General features: G+C 36.6%; 2 protein-coding genes across 3 annotated transcripts; both read left to right on the top strand.

Annotated features, from left to right (window-relative positions):
- The first annotated feature begins 6,263 nt into the window (after positions 1 to 6,263).
- Positions 6,264 to 9,503, top strand: LOC141723531 (uncharacterized). Its single transcript, XM_074525362.1, has 2 exons — positions 6,264 to 9,066; positions 9,233 to 9,503. Exon 1 carries the CDS (start codon positions 6,275 to 6,277, stop codon positions 9,062 to 9,064), a length of 2,790 nt encoding a protein of 929 aa, XP_074381463.1. The 5' UTR covers positions 6,264 to 6,274; the 3' UTR covers positions 9,065 to 9,066; positions 9,233 to 9,503.
- Positions 9,504 to 11,353: 1,850 nt separating this feature from the next.
- On the top strand, positions 11,354 to 18,466 carry LOC141674724 (uncharacterized). Of its 2 annotated transcripts, XM_074481431.1 has the most exons (4): positions 11,354 to 12,195; positions 15,599 to 15,823; positions 16,098 to 18,133; positions 18,248 to 18,466. In XM_074481431.1, the coding sequence occupies exons 1-3, from the start codon at positions 11,910 to 11,912 to the stop codon at positions 17,828 to 17,830; spliced, it is 2,244 nt and encodes a 747-aa protein (XP_074337532.1). In that variant the 5' UTR covers positions 11,354 to 11,909; the 3' UTR covers positions 17,831 to 18,133; positions 18,248 to 18,466. The 2 variants fall into 2 exon arrangements, with proteins under 2 accessions (XP_074337532.1, XP_074337529.1); XM_074481428.1 differs by lacking the exons at positions 15,599 to 15,823; positions 16,098 to 18,133; positions 18,248 to 18,466 and adding an exon at positions 12,437 to 15,552 and having other exon boundaries at positions 11,371 to 12,195.
- The last annotated feature ends 5,338 nt before the right edge of the window (positions 18,467 to 23,804 follow it).

Here is a 23,804-nt window from a genome sequence, read left to right as displayed (position 1 = left end):
TGCACTATATCCTGATGTCCAACCGTCTGCACATCATCCATCAGCACCTACCACCTCTACTCAATCACCTCAAACTTCTCCACCTCAAACTTCAGAACCTACAGTGTAGCCTTCCTCTTCCAAACCTAAGAGGACTAAGAGAGTACCTCAGACATAACAGAAGAGAAGGAGATTCATTCTGCGAGATGAATCAGATGCTGAGGAACAGGTTCCTGTATTAGAACCTGTTGTTAGAGAAGCTGAGAAGGTCTCTTCTCAGGAGGATGTTGATATTGGGAGTTCTAGGCCCCTAAAAAGGCTTAGAAAGCGTATTTCTGATGATACAGCTCCTAAAGTCTCCTTAAAAGCTGAAAGATTCAAAACATTGGCAAAAAGGCCTGAAGATTCTGGTAAAGGAACGGAAGCAGCAGCTAAGGAAGGGGGTCAGGAATCTCTGATCTCACAAGACCCTGTTGAAGCTCACAATTCTCCTAGTGCTGATCTAGACCTTCATGCAACTCATCAATCTCCAGTTCATGCTGATACCAAGGAGCCAAGTGATGAAATTGACATACATAACTTGGAAGTGCCTCAGGTTTTGAATCTAGAAGCTCCACCAACTCATGTCACTCCACCAACAACACCAATTCCTGATGCTGATTTTAATCCAGAATTGCCTACAACACCTTCTCTACATTTAGATACTGAAGATCAGATGTTAGGTGAGCATCAGAATATGGCTTTTGATCAGAACTTAGTTGGAGATCAGCACTTAGAGGATGATGTTGAAGCCTCCATAGCCTCTCATACTATTCTTTTATTAGAGGATGTTGATGATGCTGATTCTATAAGTTCTGATGCTGCAAATGTTGATGATACTGGTAATGCTGCTACAAATGCAGATGCAGCTGGTCCTTCTGGACATGCACCTCTACAAGCTCCTTCAAAAGCTGAGATAGTCAAGAAGTTTGTTACAGGGGAAGCACCAGTCCCTTGGATTGAAACTCCTAGAGGACATGAGTGGACTAAAGAATGGAACTCAGTCAGTTTTGTCCCTTCTGAAAAGATTCTTGCTCAGCACTTGGCAAAAGCTGATGAGATGCTAGTCAATGATGATTTCAAGACACAGCTAAGAGTTACTTCACTTAGTACAAGGCACCTTCAAGGTCAACAATCTGTAACTCAGGCCAAGGTGGACAAGATTCAAGAATCCTTGAATCAGCAAGATACAATTGCAAAGCTGGACAAGAAGATGTTTTTTAAACCTACCTTTGACAGAATTGCCTACATTGAGAAAACCCAAGAGAAACAACAGTCTCAGATTGATGAAATTTTGAAAAATCAAGCTTCTCAGCAAGATCAACTCAATGAGATCCAATCCTCAGTGGAATTTCTTGTCTCTCTTCTTTTACCTACTGATGCCAAAAAGGGGGAGAAAGTAATTAAGTCCAAATGCAAACCTGATAAGACACTGAAGGGAAAGGATGATAATGACCCGGGAAACTCTGAAATGGGTGGAGGTCATGGTCAAGGTAAAGATCATTCATTAAGAAAAGCTGGAACTACAAGTCATAGAACAAGTTCTGATACCAGGAGAAGAATAACTTCTGATACTGGTTAAAGGATAAGTTCTGATGAACTTTTGAAACTTGATGAAGAAATTTCAAGACAGTTATTTCTGAAAGAAAATCCAGGAATGGACTTTGAGAGTCTAAAGGAAGAAGAAGCTAGACTTAAGTTAGAAAAAGTCATCTCCAAATCTGAAGCTTCTGTTGTTGAAAAGAAACTTCCTACGGCTAAAGGCATTGTGATAAGAGAAAGGACAAATCCTGTGGCAACCAAGGCCAAATCACAATTGCAGATAGATCCAAGGTCCAAGGGCAAAGAAAAAGTTGGTGAACCTGTAAAGGTTTATGTGCCTCCTATGGATGAAGAAATTTCTGATGAAGATGCTAATCTTACTCTGACTTCAAGAAAGATTTCTAAGACAACCTCTGACATGGCTCAAGTTGTTCAGAGTCAAGATATAGTTAGTTCTGATATAACTATGAAGCAAACAACCTCTGACATAGCTCAAGTTGGCTTGATATTAGAAGATAAGTCAAAGGAAACCTCTGACACTGCTCATGTTAAATCCTCAAAGTTACTCCTACCAGGATTCACTAAAGCCAAACAGACTCAACCTTTGAAGACTGCAACAAGTGGTTTTGAAGCAAGAGTGGTTACTGGAAAGGAAGCAAGAGATAAATCTGGATTGGGTAGTGCTGATGAAAGAAGAGTGCAAAACACAACCAATGATCCAACTTCCTTAAGTGAACCAGGTGTTGGAGCAACTCCTGAAAGATTGAATCAACTTGAATCCGTACAAATGGTTTACCATACCTTCTTGAAAGAACACATCTTGTTATATTTCATGACAGATGGAAGGGTTTACCATATAAGGGAAAATGTTATACCACTGAAGTATTTTGAGGAACTAGAACATGTTTTATTCTTAATTCAAGTGAAGGACAGATTAACAAAAAGTGCTGCAAATTATTTGAAGACTCAAATTCAGAGACATAAAAAGCTTTATTCTGTTAAGTCTGATAGCACATACTGTCCCAAGTACAGAGATCACAAGGGTGATATTGTTGAGATGAAGCCTAATACTGCAAAGATCAGAACATATCTTGGTATTATGGGACTTGAATTCAATCTAGAGTCTGACAAAGCCTATGTCATCAGACTAGATCAGGAGTTGAGAAAAGCAAAAATTAATGATTTCAGATATGCTATCTTCCAAACTGGTGAAGATACTGCAGAGCTTAAAGATGCTAAAAGGAGGATGATTGATGAACTCATATATGCTGAGAGATGTTTGTTAAAGAACTATCTCAGAACAACTCCTGACATCGAAGAGATCAGAAAGTGAAGCCAAGTCAAGATCTACAACTGCTCAAATTCTGATGTGTGTACAGGCTGAAGTTGTTATCAGAAGTTAAAGTTGGTAAAGTTTTAAGGACTGTAAGTTGTAGTTATCTAGTCAAATTCTCATGCATTTGTACTTAATATTTTTGACATCATCAAATATCTGTTAAACTTGTATATTATGCTAATTTATAAGTTGGGGGAGATTGTTAGATATATTTGATAATGTCATGTCTAATATTAGTTGTGTTTAGTTTTCAGATCTTACTTAAACAGGACAAATCAGTACTTAACTGGATATCAACACTTATATTGAAGACATAACTTAAGTTATCAGTACTTAAGGTTCAGGAGATATTTATCAGGAGATAATATCAGGACTTAAATAAGACTTTCAGATAAGGAAGGCGGCTGATTGAAAGGAAAGAAGATCAAGACAAACGCAAGAAGAGATATGCATGAAGAAGAAATTCTATGAAGAATAGAATACTTGGAAGAAAAGATAACTGGTTGATATATTTTAGGAAACAAAATTATATTCCATATCAATTAGCGATTATCTTGTAACTGTGTAGTATATAAACACAGACATAGGGTTTGCACTGTAAGTGTTATCATTATCGAGAATAATATTCATTATAACCCTAGCAGCTCTCGTGATATTTGTTCATCACTGAGAGATGACAATTCTACATTGTAACAGAGTTTAATAAAGTTTGTTTTCTGTTACTTGTGTTCTTTGAATTCGATTTGATTGTGCTATACACTGTATTCAACCCCCCTTCTACAGTGTGTGTGACCTAACAAGTTGACCTCTGATATTAGTGAAACTATCACTAAGTCCCATCAGAAATTGAGTTACTTTCATAGTTTCCTCATATTGTTCAATTTCTCCTTTAGCCTTACAAGTACACATGCAGGAACACTTAGGTATATTTGAGACACTCAACATATCATCATATAGCTTCTTAAATTTTATGTAATAGGCAGATATGGACAAACTTTCTTGAACACATTCAGATAGTTCTTTCTTGATTTCGAACAACCTAGGTCCATTGTTTTGAGTGAATCTGATCTGAAGATCACTCCATATCTCAGAAGCAAGAGACACATAAACTAGACTAGAGTGAATATCATGGGTTATGGAATTCAACATCCAAGTGATAATCATGTCGTTGCATCTTTTCCATGAATCAAAATAGGGAGAATCAATACCTGGAGTTTTATATCTACCAGTTACAAATCTTAACTTGTTTTTGGCTGAAAGTGCAAGAGACATTGATCGTTTCCACTCGTTGAAATTGTCGCCTGTCAATGATGCAGATACAAGGACTTGACCTGGATGATCTGAAGGATGAAGGTACAATGGATGATTTGACTCCAAAACGACTGTGCTAAACTCGCCATCAAACTATGATGCACTTTTCTCAGATTGCGTTCGTGTTTGAGAATCGGTTTGATTATTTGTATGTTCACCTGTTAACGCCATCAAGATGTTTGATAATATGCGTTACCTAACTTGTTACAGATCTAAGATCTTGTTTGATTCAATCGATGTAATTGAATCAATTACAAACTATATATGACGATGTATGAAGTGATGCAGAAGCAATAGAAGCTCTGATACCATGTAGAATTGTACAGAGATATGAACAATTCTTGTGTGAGAGAGATGGAGAATGTGAGAGAGAAACACACACAGAGAGAGAGAAATAGAGAGAGGGAGAAAGATAGAAGATCACAATTACATTTCTCTAACTGAATTCTTCAAGAGATGATTACAGATTATATATCAGAATGATCTAACAACTTTTCCCTCCAAATACAAATCTATACAAAATTACTAAAGTGACCTTGCTGTCTTAAACTAATTACAATGCTTTGACTTGGACTGTGTTTACTTCACTTTGCCTGAGTTGGTTTTCTTCACTTTCTTCCTTAATACTTGCATATTGAACAAAGAAGGCACATCAATGAGAACATATAATCGCTTTGAGGGACGACAATGACACAAATGAATGGTCAGGTTTACATTATATTGAGATTTATTTTCCTAAAACAAGAGAAGATAATCTTGCTGGGGCACGACAATCATAAGTTGTATATTTTTTTTGGACACGACAATCATAAACTATACTTGTGTATTACGCGATGAGATAATTTTGACGTTAAAGACTTGCCTCTTATTGTATAGAGATCATGTAAGCTTAATTATTTATGAAAGGACTTGTGTATTTTTGCAAAACAAAAAAAATTAAAAATTAAAAATCACGACTATAAAAGATAGAGTAAATTACAGAGTGATGGCCGTATTTTACACCGATTTTCAAAATAGTGGCCAAATTTTCAAATTTTCAATAAAAGTGGCCAACTTTTCTTTCCGCCTTTCAAAAAATTGGCTGCCATCAACTCCCGTTAAATCTTCTCCGTTAACTAATATATTTAAAGTGTAAATTGCATACTGGTGGCCGCATTTCACACTTAATTATAAATTAGTGGCTACATTTTTAAAATTTTTAAATAATGACATTTTTAAATTTTCATTGTAGGAAGAGTTTTAAAGAGTTTCCCCAGATTGATCCTAGTGCTAGGTGTCGATTAACAAATCATTATCACTTTGGTTATAAGTTTTTCCGATGGGTGGATACTCTTCTCTATACTTTAGCTAAAAATTTTATTCATATTTTTGTGTGAGAAGGTTGAAAAAATATAGAAGTCAGGCACTTGATTAAATTAGAAAAAGTGAAAAAATTGATAATTATTTAAGTTGTGTTTGTACCTATTTGTTTAGCGATATCATATGTTTTTTGTGACGATAAAGATGTGAGTACGGGTAACAATTTGACGAAACCATTCTTTTAAAAGGTGAAAAATGATTTTAACAATTTATAAAAGTTTAACCACTATTTTGAAAATAAGAATGAAAAACAATCACCATTCTGTAATTTACGCTTTAAATATATTATTTAACGGCGAAAACTTAACGAGAGTCGACGGCGGCCATTTTTTTGATATGCGGAACAAAAAATTGGCCATTATTTTGAAAATTTGAAAATTTGGCAACTATTTTGAAAATCGAGGTAAAATACATCCATAATTTACTCTAAAAGATATTGAAAAATGGGTTTGGAAATGAAGTACTGGTGTGCGCAGGCCATAGCTCTAACATTGTAAACCTTATCTACGCAGTGCTCCGGGCGAGTCCACAGATAGATGACCGACGTCAACTTATCTTTCAACATTTCAACTTTTTCCCAGTCTCCTGTTTTTTTACGCGTACATCAAACAGTGTTCATGTTCCTTTATTTTTACATGTATGATGCATCTGGAAAATAAGACATTCTATAATCTTCCTTTACTTTTCCATACCAAAATGCAAAAAAATATGAGTTTACTCGTACTTGTGTACACAATAGCTATTCTTGCAGGTGCAAAATTTGTTTGCGGGACTACATGCATTGAGACCGAGAAACAAGCTCTGCTACTCCTCAAAGAAAGCCTCGTTGACAACTCGGCTTACTTGTCGTCGTGGGCTGGAGATAATTGTTGTGCATGGCATGGAATTCGTTGCAACAACATAACTGGCCATGTCATGCAACTTGATCTTCGCAATGGTGATTTAAGAGGTGATCACATAAATTCTTCATTGCTTGATTTGAAGTATTTGACTTACTTAGACTTGAGTTGTAACCAGTTTAACGGGATGCAAATTCCTGAATTTTTTGGGTCCTTTAAGGACCTGACTTATCTCAACCTCTCTAATTCTAGTTTCCAGGGTTTAGTTCCACGTCATTTAGGAAACCTTTCAAACTTAAGGTACCTTGATTTGAGTTATAATTTAGATGAATCTGCATTAAGCATCGATAGCATGAGATGGTTATCTACGCTTTCTTTCTTGGAACACCTCGATCTCTCCTTTGTTGATCTTTCTAGCGCCTTTGATTGGTCTCCGGCTATTAACATGCTTCCTGATTCAATTTCAGTACTTCAACTGCAATCTTGTCAACTACCCAGCAAAATCATCAGTCATGTCACCTTTATGAATGTAACATCTCTTATATCACTTAATCTTGGTTTCAACCAGCTTAACTCTTCTTTCCCTTTATGGATTAATAACAATAGTGCTCTTGAACATCTTAATCTCGGGCATAACTATTTTAATGGCCCAACTCCTGAATCTATTGGAAGGTTGACATCTCTTGTTGAACTTGATTTCTCATTTAATAATTTTAATGGTTCAATTCCGGAGTCCATTGGAAATTTGACATCTCTCAGAAATCTTCATCTATGCAACAATAAGTTTCAAGGTCACATTCCTGAATCCATATGCCTTTTGACATCTCTCCGAGATCTTGATCTTTCATTCAATAATTTTCAAGGTTTAATTCCTAAATCGATTGGAAGTTTGTCTGACCTTTCTGTGATTAATCTTTCAAATAATTTTGAACTCCTAGGTATGATTCCTCAGTCTGTTGGAAATTTGACATCACTTAATGAACTTTATCTTTCGAACAATAAGTTAAATGATCCAATTCCACATGAGATGGGTAAGCTCATGGAACTAAAATACCTCGATATAAGCTCAAATGAATTAAGTGGCAGTCTACCACAAGCATTATGCCGACTGTCAAAGCTTGAACATTTGCACATCAAGCATAATCAACTGAGCGGCCTCATTCCTAAATGTATTGGAGGACTATCCAATCTAGTGAGGTTGGCTATTTCTTCGAATTCATGGGAGGGTTTTGTATCAGAGGATCACTTTGCTAACCTCACAAGGCTCACGTTTTTGGATATTTCTTCAAAGTCTAACTTGGTTTTCAATGTTAGTTATGACTGGGTTCCCCCATTTCAACTTGAACAGATTTACATAAATTCCGTGAAAGTGGGCCCTAAATTTCCCCAGTGGCTTCTAACGCAAAAACATGCTAAGCACATTAGGATGCCAAATACAAGCATATCGGATACCATCCCAGTTGATTTGTTTGTGAGTGTGCTGTTGTCTCAGGCCTACTCTATTGATCTATCTGACAATGATATTTACGGGGAACTAGCATCAGTTTCAGGAGCTCCAAATGGTCTGCAAACATTAGCATTATCAAATAACCGCTTGTCAGGTGCAGTCCCTGCCTTTTTATGCAATCTCACAACCTTATATACCTTAGTTCTCTCCAACAATAACTTTTCAAGAGAGCTCCCACAGTGCTTAGGAAACTTGAGCAGATTGCAGTATCTTGATGTGATGAATAACAGTCTCACTGGTAATATTCCTGTTTCTTTGGGTTCTCTAGGATTACTCAATTATTTAAACTTGCACAACAACAATTTCCAAGGAAAAGTCCCTCTGTCCTTCAGAAATTTGACAAATTTGGTTGCACTTGATGTGGGAAAAAATAATTTAAGCGACATTCTTCCTCCTTGGACTCGGAAGTTATCTAGTCTCAAGTATCTAATACTTCGGTCCAACAATTTCTATGGTGAGATTCCTATAGAGCTTTGCCAGCATGCATCAATTCAAGTTTTAAACATGGCACAAAATCATATCATTGGAAATATACCTCCTTGTTTCGGTGATATTAGCTCCATGAAAAGGCAAACCAGTGATTCAGAATTTTTTCCATATGGTGAATCGATAATAGATGATTCGAAAGGTAATGAACTTAAGTACACCTCTACACTCGGGTTGTTGTTTTCCATTGATCTATCAGATAACAGTATCAGTGGAGAGATTCCAGAAGAATTGATGGATCTCAGTGGTTTGTTGAATCTAAATTTAGCGGGTAATCATATATCTGGAAGGATACCTGACATGATTGGGAACCTGAAAAATTTGGAGATTCTTGATCTCTCTAGAAATGAGCTTTATGGTACCATTCCACAAAGTCTGTCGGAGTTAAATTTTTTAAATCGCTTAAATCTCTCATTCAATAAATTATCAGGGAGAATACCCTCAGGAAACCAACTTCAGACGCTTGATGATCCCTCCATCTATGCTGGCAACAATGAGCTCTGTGGCCGGCCAATGCTGAAGTCCTGCACAGAGTCACAAAATGTTCACAACGACAATGAAGCTGATTCAGATGATGAGCGATTGTGGTTCTATGCTGGGATAGGACCTGGTCTCTTGGTTGGCTTTCTGGGATTCTTCGTGTTTTTGCATTTCATCCACTCTTGAAGGTACTCTCACTCATACTTTGTTAAAGAGTTCTTTAGCTATATAACAGTTTCACATTTTTTTGGGGGGAGGAAGTTCGATAACTGACAATTGCACACGCAATAAAACTCGATAAAAAAATGACTTCTGAGACTATTTGATATCTTTTTTTTTCCCCTTAAATTTTAGAATTCAGAGCTCTGGAAGTTTCATAAATTTGTCAAGCGACTATGATACACGCTGATGTTATTGATACACATCCGACAGTGGTTCAAGTTCCTCATCAAGCCATAGCTTCGAAGGAAGACCATGAAATAGAAGCCTACAAGGAAAAGTATTTCCAGTTGTTTTATATATTATTTGTACTTGAAGTTCTATGTTCATATGTTCTTGTTTCTGTTTCTACGTGTAATTATCTATAATAATAAGGCACAGTGACTGGATGATTATATATTCTGTAACTTCGTCTTATACAACTACATAATTAAAATTTGTAATTCTTTGCATCTGCTAATGATTATTGGAAGTTTCCGAAAAGGGAATTTCACCTGTGCAAAAATTGCAGTCAGAAAGAGCATTTGCCAGGAATGACTCTTTCATCTAAATTTATTTTAGAGAGAATTACATTTTGCACCCCTTATATTTGGTCAAAACTCAATTTTGTATACTTATTTTCATAAATTACAGTTTGCATCCTCCTACTTTGAAATCCGCTTCAAGTTGCACACTTTTTGCCAAATTTTGTCAATTTTTTTGCCCAAATTATTATTTTCAACAACATATATAATCTATTATTGAAGATAAAAGATGAGATATATTGTTGGAGACAACAATTAGGGCTAAAAAAATAGGCAAAAAGGGTGCATGTCGAAGCGGATTTCAAACTAGGGAGATGCAAACTGCAATTTATGAAAATAGGTATACAAAATTGAGTTTTGGCCAAATATAAGGGGTGCAAAATACAATTCTCTCTTTATTTTATCATCTTTTAATTTGACAATTCACAAATGATCTTTAACTGGTCAATGACATGCAATCTTTTAAATTTGATATTACCTGCGGTCTTTACAAAGTTCTTAGATAGTTTATTGCTAGTAATTTTTGATTATCTAAAAGTCTATCCTCCGATTTGCTGATTTTAATTTTTACAATATTGCTATACCATCCTTGATCCTACTAACTTCTTCGTCCTGATGGTAAGACTTTTCCTAATCCTATTTGTTCATGACGTTTCCTATAATAAAATTTATGTTCACTTACAAACATATAGAGTTTAAGCAAGTTTAAGCAAAATTTCCGACTGATGGCATCAAATTTGTAGTCTCCCCATGGTTGTAGCCATAAGGACCCTAAATTAAAATGTGGCCTCTCTCATTCCATTTCCACTATGGATCTAAGAAACCTATTAATAATAAAAAGCCTACGACCCCGTAGGCATGACGTGCCTTCGGAGTTCGTAAGGTATAGTATCTAAAGATCACGAATGATAAGAAATTATCATCGAAAGCTGAATATTCGTAAGCCGTATGCCCCACAACTCAACCTTATCCTCTAAACTTTTACACGTGTCATTCACCAAAGTACCATGTCATATCCCCTTCTTCTCTTTACCCTCCACGTGCCCAAATAGTTTATGATAGTCACCTCTCCTACCAAACTAGAGGGGCTAGTCATATATGAAATAAAAAGGAGAATAAACACAACAAGACAATTAAAAAGAAAATCAACACAACACCTTAAGGACCACAACCTGAAAACACAAACACACCATCACCGACTACTATTCATTTCTAGCTATGGAAATACCAAGACATATGAGCTTATTACTTGTATATGCGTTGTGTGCCGCGACATAATCAAAGTTTGGTTGCAGGAGCATAACCGGAGGCCATAAGAATAGAAGCTGCATTGAGAATGAGAAAAAGCTTGTACTGTTTATACTATATGTCAATCAAGATGAATACTTGTACGTTCATATGTTCTGTTCTTATTATTTATTTCCTATGTTCAAGATCATAATATTAGTACATTTTAGTAGCTTTCTAAATCATCTGTAGTTTAAAGATGACAAGTTTTAATGGAATATCTATAAGTCATCATGAGGACATGTATGAGTTGTATGACCTGAGTGGTGTATCCACTGCTCACAAATGGTCAAGGGATGAACATTATGCTATATTTCTGTCATGTAGAAACTGACTTGCAAACACTTAGTGGTAGACTGCATATTCAAGTCACAAAGGCGAGGGTGACCTTGTCTACAGGGGAGCAAGACTTATGCCTGAGCCCTACACTCAAGGCCCCCAGAAATTTCAACTTTTCTTTTAAGTAAATATGTACGAAGTTGCATGATATATGCATGTTAGGATCTCATAAACTGATTTTGACTAGGGTCCCCGGAATCTCAGGGCGGACCGAGATCGACCTTGGAGTAAAGTAGAGGTAAAATCATCCAAGGGATAGCAACTATCGATGCAGCCTGCAGGGGAGAGCAAGTCTCCTTTTTCCCTTATGCATATATCGATATTTAAATATGATATTTTCCTCAATTTCCTGCTCTTAACTTCATAGTTTTACTAATAGTTACGATTAATTAATGTAAAATTTTAGACTAGGTTTTAATCAGCTTTATGAAGAACCAAAAAAAGCAAAGTCTATTCAGTTGTAGAGATGAAGTCTTCGTTTAGTGGAAGACTAGAAGTTTAAAGATGAGCTGATACTTTTTCTAGTAGTTGTTCATGACTTGAAAAATTTCTTTTACCTGCTCATATATGTACAACCAAATGTTTGATAGAAATGTACATGTTTAGATACTTGCAGCACAAAATTAATTACAACTATAGTTATTAATCTATACTAGGTATATATGGAGATGCAAAAGACTGTGAGTTTATTGTTTCTTGTTTGTGTTATAGGTGTTCTGACAAGTTCAAAATTCGGTTATGGGAACATTATACGAGGACACCGGAATAAAAGTTGCATCAAGGGGGAAAGACAAGCATTGCTACTCCTTAAAAAGAGTCTAAATGATTCATGGGCGAATTGTTTGTCGTCGTGGACTGGTGATGAGTGTTGTTCATGGGATGGAATTGAATGCAACAACCTAACCGGCCACATTATCCATCTTAATCTTGGAAGTTGTAGTCTAAAAGGTGATCAAATGCTTTCTTCTTTACTCTAATCTTAATGTAATGGTAATATTAAGAGCTATTAACTTAAAACCAGTTGAATTTATAAGAAAAAGCTTAACCATTATCAATGCAAAATACATAACTTCTTTGCTAGCATCACTTGGATAGTTTAAATTCTTTTAACCTTTTAAATGACCAGAATATGATTGAATTTTAACGGTAATGATCTTAGGCCTAACTACTTTATTTGATAACTTTTCAGGTTTAATTCCTGAATCAATAGGAAATCTGACTGCTCTTAAGAAACTTGATCTTTATGATAACTTGATTGAAGGTTACATCCCTAAATCTTTAGGGACGGTGACATCTCTTAGCATTCTTGATCTTTCATTCAATGATATGCGAGGTTTTATTCCCAAATCGTTCGAAAATTTGACTGCTCTTTCTGAAGTTGATCTATCCAAAAATAATTTTAAAGGTCCAATCCCTGAATTTATAGGCTCTTGGCCATCTCTTACTTCTCTTGATCTTTCTGCTAATAATTTCCAAGGTTTGCTTCCTCAGTCCATAGGAAATTTATCATCTCTTACTAATTTTCGTATTTGGACAAATAAAGTTAATGGTTCCATTCCACTTGGGGTGGGCAATCTCACAGCACTTACAGACTTTATGGTAAACTCAAATGAACTAACTGGTTGTCTACCCGAGGCATTTTGTAAGTTGTCAAAGTTAGAAACCTTGGATGTCAGTTATAATCAGCTAAGTGGAAGCATTCCTGAATGCATGGGAGGATTGTCAAATCTTTACAATTTGGATCTTCAGTCTAATTCATGGGAGGGTTTTGTATCAGAACAACACTTTGTTAATCTCACGACGTTGATGTACTTGTATATTTCTTCAAGGTCTGACTTGGTGTTAAATATTAGTAGTTCCCAGTGGATTCCTCCATTTCAGCTCCAAGATTTATACATGGACTCTGTAAAAGTAGGGCCCAAGTTTCCCCAATGGCTACTAACACAGAGAGACATTATGTACATAAAGATGCGCAATGCAAGCATATCAGGTGCCTTATTAGGAGTTCCAAATGGTTTGCTTACATTAGACCTCTCAAACAACAGGTTGTCTGGTGAAATTCCCACATCTTTGTGCAATATGACATCCTTGAGGGTACTATTACTCCCCAACAACAACTTTTGGGGAGAGCTCCCCCAGTGTTTAGGAAACTTAACAACCTTGATAGCTTTCGATGTGATGAACAACAACCTCTCTGGTAATATTCCAATTTCCTTAGGTTCTTTGGAATCCCTTATTTATCTAAACTTGCACAACAACAAGTTTCAAGGAAAACTTCCTCTGTCATTCCAGAATCTGAGAACTCTGGTGGCACTCGACGTGGGAAAGAACAATTTGACTGATATCCTTCCCCCTTGGTCCGGTGGGCTACCTTTTCTTAAGTTTTTATCACTGCAGTCCAACAATTTCTATGGTAGAATTCCCACACATCTTTGCCACCATCCATCAATTCAAGTTTTGAACTTGGCAAAAAATCAATTCACAGGGAACATTCCCCTTTGTTTCGGCACTTTTAGTATCATGAAAACAGGTGAAAGTGATGATACTTATCCCTTCATGAGTGGGGTAGATGGTGAAACGGTCATCGATGATGCTAAAGGAAATGATCTAGCATATACCACTTCACTGGGGTTTCTGTTTTCCATTAACTTATCAAACAACAACCTCAGTGGACAGATTCCAGAAGTGTTGATGGATCTCCATGGCTTGTTGTATTTAAACTTGGCCGGTAATAATTTAACTGGGAAAATCCCTGATATGATTGGGAACCTGCATAACCTGGAATCTCTTGATCTCTCTAGAAATAAACTTTATGGTTCTGTTCCACAGAGTCTATCCTATTTAAACTTTTTAAGCCACTTAAACCTCTCCTTCAATGATTTATCTGGGAGAATACCCACAGGAAACCAACTCCAAACCCTTGACGATCCCTCCATTTATGTTGGCAACAATCAGCTCTGTGGTCGACCTATCCTCAAGCCCTGCCCTGGTGACATGAATTCACATAATTTTCAAAACAACAGTAAAGCTGATTTCTATTCAGATGATGAGCACATGTGGATTTACGCTGGGATAGGACCAGGTCTCTTGGTCGGCTTTTTGGGAGTCTGCGCTTCTTTGCATTTTATTAAGTCCTGGAGATATTCTTATTTTGACTATGTCGAACAGGTGTTCAACAAGATAGCGGTTGTCATTGCTTTGTTATGGAAGAAGCTTCTTAACTTAATGTAAATGCCAGTTCTGAGTGAATTATTTTTTCTCCATATGTTTTCTTAAGTGAGATTATGGAACTAGTAAAGCACTATAACATGTGTTGCTGTTGTTCGTATATCAAGTGGTAGTGGTGGGATCAGAGGAACACGTATCTGTAAAATTCTGCATCTTCATATGAATAAGTTTCATAACAGTGTTTTGCGTAGTACTATTGATACTCTATGTCAATCAAGACGAATACTTGTATGTTCATGTGCTCTGTTCTTATCATTGATTCCCTATGTTCCGTTTGATACTTTGTACCTGTATTAGGAAGTCATAATGAGGAGAGTACTGTATGACCTAAGTGGTGTATTCAATACCTACAAGTGATTCAAACTTCAAAATTCCGTTCAACTACAGATATTTCCTCAAGTTATGTTGATGATCTTCTTGGACTAGAACTAGAAATTTTAAAAGCATAGCATTATGACGAATTTCATAAGTAATTATGACTGGGAGGGAACACATAGAAAATTCATTTAAAGACAGTAAGCTTTGAAGAAGCAGGGCAGGCGAGTCTCATTTTTCTCATATTTATGGTCAAGGAATTAAGATTATGGTGTATGTATTCCATGTAGAAAATGACTTGCAAACACTTAGTGGTAGACTCCCTAGTCAATCAGTTAACGGCGACGACAAGGAAGAATAATCTCATTACTCAGGTGATGGTGACGACGACATTGGAGTAACACTGTATGCAAGGGAAGAAAATGTACAAGTCATCTAATAATGATAATTAGTGATGCAGTAACATAGTAACACTCACTAGTCTTTGGCAAGGTTTAGTCAGCTTGACGAAGAACAGAAAACGCAAGTTTATTTAGTAATGCAGAGCAACTCTCCTCTGAGTGGGAGTAATGGGAGACTAAAAGTTGACATAGATGGTAGTGCTGGCGACGACTGACCTGAAGACTACATCCAATGTCGTCGATGATATTTTATAAGTTGTTCATGACTTCACGAACCTACATATACAAATTTATTCGATAAGAATAGATATTAAGTACTGGGAACTGCAAATATATTTTTATTGTAGCTATGGAAATACAAAAACATATGAGTTTACTACAAGTTGTATACACCTTATGTGTTGCAGGAAGTTTAAAGTTTGGTTGTGGGAGCATAATCGGAGACCATCTGAATAGAAGCTGCATTCACAGGGAGAAACAAGCTTTGCTGCTCTTAAAAAAAGGCCTTGTTGATGAGTTAAATCTCTTGTCTTCGTGGGTTGGAGATGATTGTTGTTCATGGCACAAAATTGAGTGCCACAAAATAACCGGCCAGGTCACCAAACTTCATCTTGGAGATAGTCATCTCAAAGGTGATCATACTATCTCTTTGTGCTTAATTTGAAAATCTTGAGAGAGGAGTATCTATCAGACTACGTCTCTTTATTGTTCCTGGTTGGGTTTTTCACCTTGCATAGTTGGATTTTTCACATCTATTTTGTTCTTTATATTACTCGAGACTTATCATCATAGTGTACAGACTATTATACTACTTCTTTCGATGAGCTGAATCGAGAAATGAATTTGCAAGGCATCAATGTAGTTCTGAAAAGCGCAAGCCTAACCATATTATTTGATTATTCACAGGTTCGATTTCTAATTCAATCGGGAATTTGACTGCTCTTACACTCGTTGATCTGTACTACAATTTTCTTGAAGGCACTATTCCTAAATCCATAGGGGCTTTGACATCTCTTACGTATCTTGATCTTTCAAACAATAATCTACATGGTGTGATTCCTGAATCCATTGGAAATTTGTCCAAGCTTTCAAAACATAGTATAGGCAACAATAACTTTGAAGGTTTAATCCCGAAATCTATAGGGGCCTTGACATCTCTCGCTAATCTTGATCTTTATTATAATAATTTTCAAGGTCCAATTCTTCAATATATTGCCAACCTTACATTACTTCATGAGTTTGATCTTACGCACAATAAATTTGATGGTTCGTTTCCTGCCGAGATTGGCAATCTTACAAAACTTTTACGCCTCACCATAAGTATGAATCAGTTTAGTATTCGTCTACCAGAATCATTTTGCCAACTGACGAAGTTGACAGAACTGTGGCTCGATGATAATCAACTGCGGGGAAGCATTCCTAAATGCATTGGAGAACTATCAAATCTAATTAATATGGATCTTGCTTCAAACTCATGGGACGGTTTTGTATCGGAGCATCACTTTGTTAACCTCACTCAGCTTGATTTTTTGCGGATTTCTTCAGAGTCTAACTTAATGTTAAATGTGAGTTCTCAATGGGTTCCTCCGTTTCAGCTTTCTGATATATACATGGACTCCTTGAGAGTTCCTAAATTTCCCAAATGGCTCATTACACAGAGAAAACTTGATTACATTGAGATGACCAATGCCAGCATATCAGATACCATATTAGCTATTCCAAAAAGTGTGACATATATAGACCTCTCAAATAACCACCTGTTCGGTAATATTCCCGCATTTTTATGCAATCTAACGTTGAGGACTCTCCTCGTCTCCGACAACAACTTTTCAGGAGAGCTCCCCCAGTGCTTAGGAAATTTGACATATTTGGAGGGCTTTTCTGTCATGAATAACAACCTCTGTGGTGATATTCCAGTTTCTTTAGGTTCTCTCGGGCTTCTCAGGTATTTAAACTTGCACAATAATAATTTTCAAGGCAAACTCCCATTGTCCTTCCAAAATTTGACATCTATAATAGGACTTGATGTGGGAAAGAACAATTTGAGAGATACTCTTCCTCGGTGGACTTGGAAATTACGGGTTCTCAGGTATTTAATAATTCGGTCCAACAATTTCTACGGTGAAATTCCCACAGATATTTGTCACAGTCCACTAATTCAAGTTTTAAACATGGCAAGAAATGACATCACTGGAAGCATTCCTCTTTGCTTCGGCAATTTTACTGTCATAATTACAAGTTATAACAGCCAAGCTGATGACAGTCCACCATACATGAGACTGAGTTATGATGATATGATTGTGGATGATCCGAAAGGATCTGAACTAACATATACTTCTACACTCGATTCTCTGTACTCTATTGATTTATCAAATAACCAAATCAGTGGAGAGATTCCAGAGGAGTTGATGGATCTCCGCGGTTTATTGAGTTTAAACTTAGCTGGTAACAATCTTTCCGGAAGGAGTCCAGACAGGATTGGGAAACTGGAGAAACTGGAATTTCTTGATCTCTCCAGAAATGAACTTTATGGTCCTATTCCACAGAGCCTGTCATTTTTGACCTTTTTAAGCCGTTTGAACCTCTCCTTCAATGATTTTCGGGTAAAGTACCATCCGGAAACCAACTCCAGACCCTAAACGATCCCTCCATTTATGTTGGCAACAATCAGCTCTGTGGTAGACCTATCCTGAAGCCCTGCCCTAGTGACACGGATTCACATGATTTTCAAGTCAACAGTAAAGCTGATACTTATTCAGATGATGAGCGCATATGGTTTTAGGCTGGGATAGGACCTGGCCTCTTGGTTGGCTTTTTAGGATTCTGCGCTTGTTTGCATTGTATTAAGTCTTGGAGGTATTTTACTTTCACCATGTCGAGCAAGTCTTCGACAAGATAGCAGTTGCCATTGCTTTGTTTTGGAGGAAGTTCCATAACTAAATGTAAGTGCATTTTCTGAGTGACAAATATTTTTTCTCCGTTTGTTTTCTCAAGTGAGTTTATGGAACTAGTAAACCAGTATAACATGTGTTGGCGTGTTGCTGTATTTGTATCAGGTGGCAGGCTTGAAGAAAGATGGATCTGTAAAATTCTGCACCACCAGCACCACCAAATAAATAAGTTTCATACCAGTAATTTTTTTTTCTTTTTCTTGAAAGTTGAAATTCAAAGGCCCAATCGAAATAAACAATAGTCTAACTGATATGACAAATGAGACAGTCTCCTATGTAAATGGGAGAGACCCTTTACTAATGAGACAGACAATAAGACATTCTCAATTAACTGTAGAATGTAAATTGCTGAAATATAAATGTAGTAATATGGAAATTGAACAATGTAAAAATACAGGAGTTTTCACTTGGTTCGGCCCATACACCTAGTCTATGGCCTACATCCAAGTCTCTATGCAAACTAGCATAGATAATGTATTATATCAACTTCAATAAAAGAACTTACAATTTTTTGCTTGATTACAAATGGATAGCACCGAAAGAAACTATTTCCCTAGCAAACCTTGCTACCTAGCACACCTGCTATACCTTAGTCCTCTGACTATCTTTGCTATCCTTGTGGAATCAAGTTTTACCACAACCCGGCACAAGTTGATATGAATACACGTTACAATGTAAAGATATGAAATTTACAACTCAAAACTATTATCTCGTTCAACTAGATATTCGAGTGAAAGAATAGAGAACAAGAAAGATGTATTTCAGATGGAGATTAGACGTGAAAACATTAGTTACAATTCTGAAATCATGAGTTGTATAAATAGCTACAAGATCTAACACATTTGTTATTCAAACAAATGGATAAGATATTATGAAAACTAGTTTGTTTGAAAACAATTTGGATAAGTCTTTGAAAGAATAATCTGTTAGTTTGTTGAAAGAGATAAACTTAGTAAAAGATAAGTGTTTGAATAGTTTAAACTAAGTTTATTAGGGTTTGTTTAAGATGAGAGTTATCCAGTTAAACACGATTTACATAAATCCTAACAAACCTATCCTAGTAAACTGCAGACTCCTGAAGTTGTCTGAACCTCCAAGCTTTGCTCGGACAGTATATCTGATTATTTGTTGCTTGAAAATATATCATCATAAACCTGTGTTCCAACATTCTCCCTCTTTAATGATGATGACGAAGAGAACATAAAAGCTCCCCCTTTCAAAAACACTTTAAGGCCTGTAAAAGAGTTAGTGGCAACAAAAAATATTTTGCAGTTTATGATATAAGTGCAACAGATATATGAATGAGACAATAATAAGAATGAGACAATAGATAAATATGAATGAAAGAAACAGTCTCATAAAAACACCTTAATTAAGCAATTCAAACAAACAACCCACCCATAAACCAGGGTGTCCAGTTGTAGCATAAAAACATATCAGTTAAACACATAAACCAAATCATCCAAAAAACAAGTTCAAGCAGCAACACAAACATAACATAGTTCTTAAACCCAATTGAGACAACGTCTTAAAAACATTAAAACTTCTCCCCCTTCATCATAAAAGGGGTCTTCAATCGGAGCCATCAGAAGAGGAGAGATCCACTTGAGTCTTGCCCTTGCCTTTGCCTGATCCTGAGGACTTGTCCTTTGATTGAGGATAAACCGGAGCCTTTCCATACTCAGAAAACAGCTTCTCAGAGTAATCTTGATCAGGAGCTTTTCCATCTCTTTCCTTCATCCATTCAAAAATCTTCGAATTATACTCTTCTCTGGTCATGCCAAACACAGATGGAGGCGAAACTGCTGGAAGCGGAAGAGGCGCTGTAATTTCCTCAAGTGTAAAATCTCCAATCCAATTTTTCTTCTTATGCCAATACATCTTAACTTTATCCTGCATGGCTAGTAATTGCTATGACAAAAACTTTGTTTCTGAACCGAGTTGGAAAAATAATTTCACAAACTCCTTCTCCCAGGATTTTGCTGTTGAAACCATACCCTCTTGTAAAGAACCAAACTCAAGGTCAATGGTCTTAGCAATTTTTTTGTCATGAGCATATAAAACAGAAAGCTTGGCATTAATACCATCAAGAGATTGACACACGTGTTTGTTAAACAGCTTGTATGATGCTCGCATCATACTCACTTGAGAGGTCAAGGAAGAAAGAGACTCTATTGATGCGAAATGCTGGTTCATGGATGCTAAGGCTTCAGAGTTCTCATTAAGTTTGGCTAAAAGAGAATTTAACAAGACATTTGTGTTCTGATTAAATGGGTCTGAGGCATAGTTTGGTTACTTAGGCAGTCCACCAAAACTCTTGTGGGTTTCATCAAACAAAAGCTCATTAAACTTAGAGACTATGATACCATTCAAGGTCAAAACAGACAAGTCAAAAATAATCGAAATCTTATCAGAAACAACAGTTGGGGTCAACACTCTAAAATACTCAAAGACACGAGATAACAGACCGGGATAAGGGAGGTGCATAGACTCGTGCTTAACACAATGACTCATATTTGAAATAATCAACGAAGCAATGTCACAGGGAATCTTTTTCACAAAAACATATAAAAGAACAGATTCCTGAAAGGTTACTCTATCGCGACCACTTTTACGCGGAAGAACATTAGAATGAAACAACCTAAACAATAACAAAGAGACAGGGGTCAAATCATTTACCGAGGGTTTAACAGAGACTGAGACAAAATTATCACCGAGGATTGCCTTAAGTTATTCCTCATACTGAAGGCCTGGAATCTCTTCAAAAGCCTGGTAAGTCGTGAAAGGACAAAGACCTTGATCTGAGACACCGGTAAGCTTTGCAAGTAGATCGGCCTTGAAACATACCTGACTTCCTAGAACCTTAGAGAAAACAATGTTATCAGATAAAATCCTAAAATTGGCATAGAACTCCTTGACTAACTCAGGGTAGATCACATCTGGGGGCGACATCAACAATGCACAACTGACGGCTTCAAACAAAGACGAAACACCAACCCTATTGAGAAGTTTGAGATCACAGAGCCTTTATTTCAAAATCGGCTTGGATAAAACTTTAAAACCGCTTGCTTTTGCATGTCATGGAAATGAGTCGTGAGACGCTCTACTGGAAGCTTCTGATTCAAGTTTACCAACACGGCGACGCTTGGAGCCTGAGGCACCAGCTGTTGGGGTTTGGTGAGCTACGGACCTTGATCGAGTAAAGTGGGTTGATTGGCGAGCCATGGTTAGAGAGAAGGTAGAGGATCAAGAGAAAAAGGGTAAAATCTTTAGAGAGAATGTGTGAAAGCAGTGAAGAAACCGAAAAGATTAGAAAAAAAAATATATAGGAATAAGAAGAGGAAGAGGTAGAATATGAAACGAAGTGTAGAGTTAACAGGAAAAAGGAGATGTATAGAACTCAAAAGGCATGCACGAAAACCAAGGAGAAGTGAAGTGATAAGTCAGGTCTTGTCAAAGATAATCACAAATAATTTGCATGCAACACGGTAAAACACGCCATCATTAATAATAAAATAATTACTAAACTAAAAATACACAATAACCACGTATTAACATATATATAATAAATATAAATGAGCAAAGAAGATATCCTCGAATAAGAACTAGAATTAAGAAAATAAGAAAACAAATTAAAATCACAAAATAACATACATAAAATCACGTAACAAATTACAAGGAACACATACCTAGTTCACGACGCATTATACAAAAACGATCTTCAGCTAAAGGTTTAATGAAGATATCTGCACGCTGTTTCTCAGTAGATACGTAAATAAGCTCAATATTACCAAAATCCCGTAATATTTGTTGCATCCACAAAATCTGAGCACAACAACTATCAACTGCTATGTACTCTCCTTCTGCAGTAGAAAGAGCTATAGATGTTTTCTTTTTACTATGTCATGCAACCAAACAATCACCTAAAAATTCACAAGCACCACTTGTGCTTTTTCTTTCAACATGTGACCCAACATAGTCAGCATATGAAAAACCGATTAAGTCAAAGGAAGAGGAGCTTGGATAAAACAATCCCAAGTCACTCGTACCTTTCAAATATTTAAAAATACGTTTAATGGAATTCAAATGGGATTCTTTAGGTTGAGACTGAAAACGAGCACACAAGCATACACTGTACATAATGTCTGGACGAAAGGTAGTTAAATATAAAAGAGATCCGATCATACCTCGAAATTTAGTGACATCTACAGGTGTACCTATTCATCTTTCGTGAGTTTAACTGAAGTACTCATTGGTGTAGATTTAGGTGTAACATGTTCAAGTGCAAATCGTTTGAGTAGATCCTTAATGTACTTGCCTTGGTGAAATAATATTTCTACATTAGACTGATTAATTTGAAATCCTAAAAAGTATTATAGTTCACCCATTAAACTCATATCAAATTCCTTATGCATGCAATCAGAAAACCACTTACACAAAGATTCATTAGTAGATCTAAACACAATGTCATCTACATAAACTTGAACTAAGAGAAAATGATCACGTTTATGAAAAATAAAGAGAGTGGGATCGAGTGTACCACGAGTGAAACCATTGTTTACAAGAAATTGACCGAGACGCTCATACCAATAGTGAGGGGACTGTCTCAATCCGTAAACATATTTCTTTAGCCTGTAAACATAGTTAGGATACTTTTCATGAACAAAACCTGGGGACTGCTTGACGTATACTTCTTCCTTGAGATAGTCATTTAGAAAAGCGCTCTTGATGTCCATTTGATAAAGCTTGAACTTCTTGTGAGCTGCAAAAGCCATTAAGATTCGAATAGCTTCCAATCGAGCTACTGGAGCATAAGTCTCATCATAATCGATACCTTCCTGTTGATTATATCCCTGAGCAATCAAGCGAGCTTTGTTTCGAATAATGTTTCCATTTCCATCCTTCTTGTTCTTGAAAACCCAACGAGTACCAATGATTTTGGCATCCCGAGGAGGTGGGACAAGTTCCCAAACATCACAACATTCGAACTGATTAAGTTCTTCCTGCATTGCAACTGACCAGTGTTCATCTGCAACCGCTTCTTGAGCGTTCTTTGGTTCGAATTCAGCAACAAAAGCACATAATATATACAAATTGTGAAGTATGCTACAATTTGAGATTCCTTGATCCAAATTTGTAAGAAGATTATCTGAAGGGTGATTCTTCACTGTTCTGGAAGACTTTGGAAGATGATGTTACTCATTTCTTCTTCATTCAAATTGTCTGCCTGAAACTGAATAGGAGTTGTCTCATTTGAATGAGACAGTCTCATTTCAGCTTGTGAAGATTTATCCGATTGAGAAGTAGTGGATACGCTTGGAGAATCATCAGGAGTCTTTGGAGAATCAGAGGAATCATTAGAACCTTGAGGAGAACCTGGCGAATCACCAGAAGACCGAGATGTACTAGGAGAATCTTGACTGTTAGACTTGTCTGGAAGAGACTGACTCTTTTGAGAAAGAGGCTATCTCATTTGAGAATGAGACGACATATCTGCATCATCTTCTTCAATTTGAGAGAATTTACAAGTAGATTCATTGTAAGCAATGTTGATAGATTCTTCCACTTTGTTCTTGTCCGGATTGTAGACACGATACACTTTGCTTGTTGTAGAATATCCTAAGAAAATTCCTTCTATCGATCTAGGATCGAACTTACCTCG

This window comes from Apium graveolens, chromosome 1, assembly GCF_009905375.1.
Source record: "Apium graveolens cultivar Ventura chromosome 1, ASM990537v1, whole genome shotgun sequence".
Lineage (NCBI taxonomy): Eukaryota > Viridiplantae > Streptophyta > Magnoliopsida > Apiales > Apiaceae > Apium > Apium graveolens.
The sequence above is the reverse complement of the archived record's forward strand: the minus strand, read 5'-3'. Positions and strand labels throughout refer to the sequence as shown.

What these genes read in the sequence shown, in the direction of transcription:
- LOC141723531 (XM_074525362.1), top strand. Translation starts at nt 6,275, where the DNA reads ATGAGTTTACTCGTACTTGTGTACACAATAGCTATTCTTGCAGGTGCA.
- LOC141674724 (XM_074481428.1), top strand. Translation starts at nt 11,910, where the DNA reads ATGGAGATGCAAAAGACTGTGAGTTTATTGTTTCTTGTTTGTGTTATA. An exon ending in TGGAAGTTGTAGTCTAAAAG is followed by an intron (nt 12,196 to 12,436) that starts GTGATCAAATGC and finishes ATAACTTTTCAG; the next exon opens with GTTTAATTCCTGAATCAATA.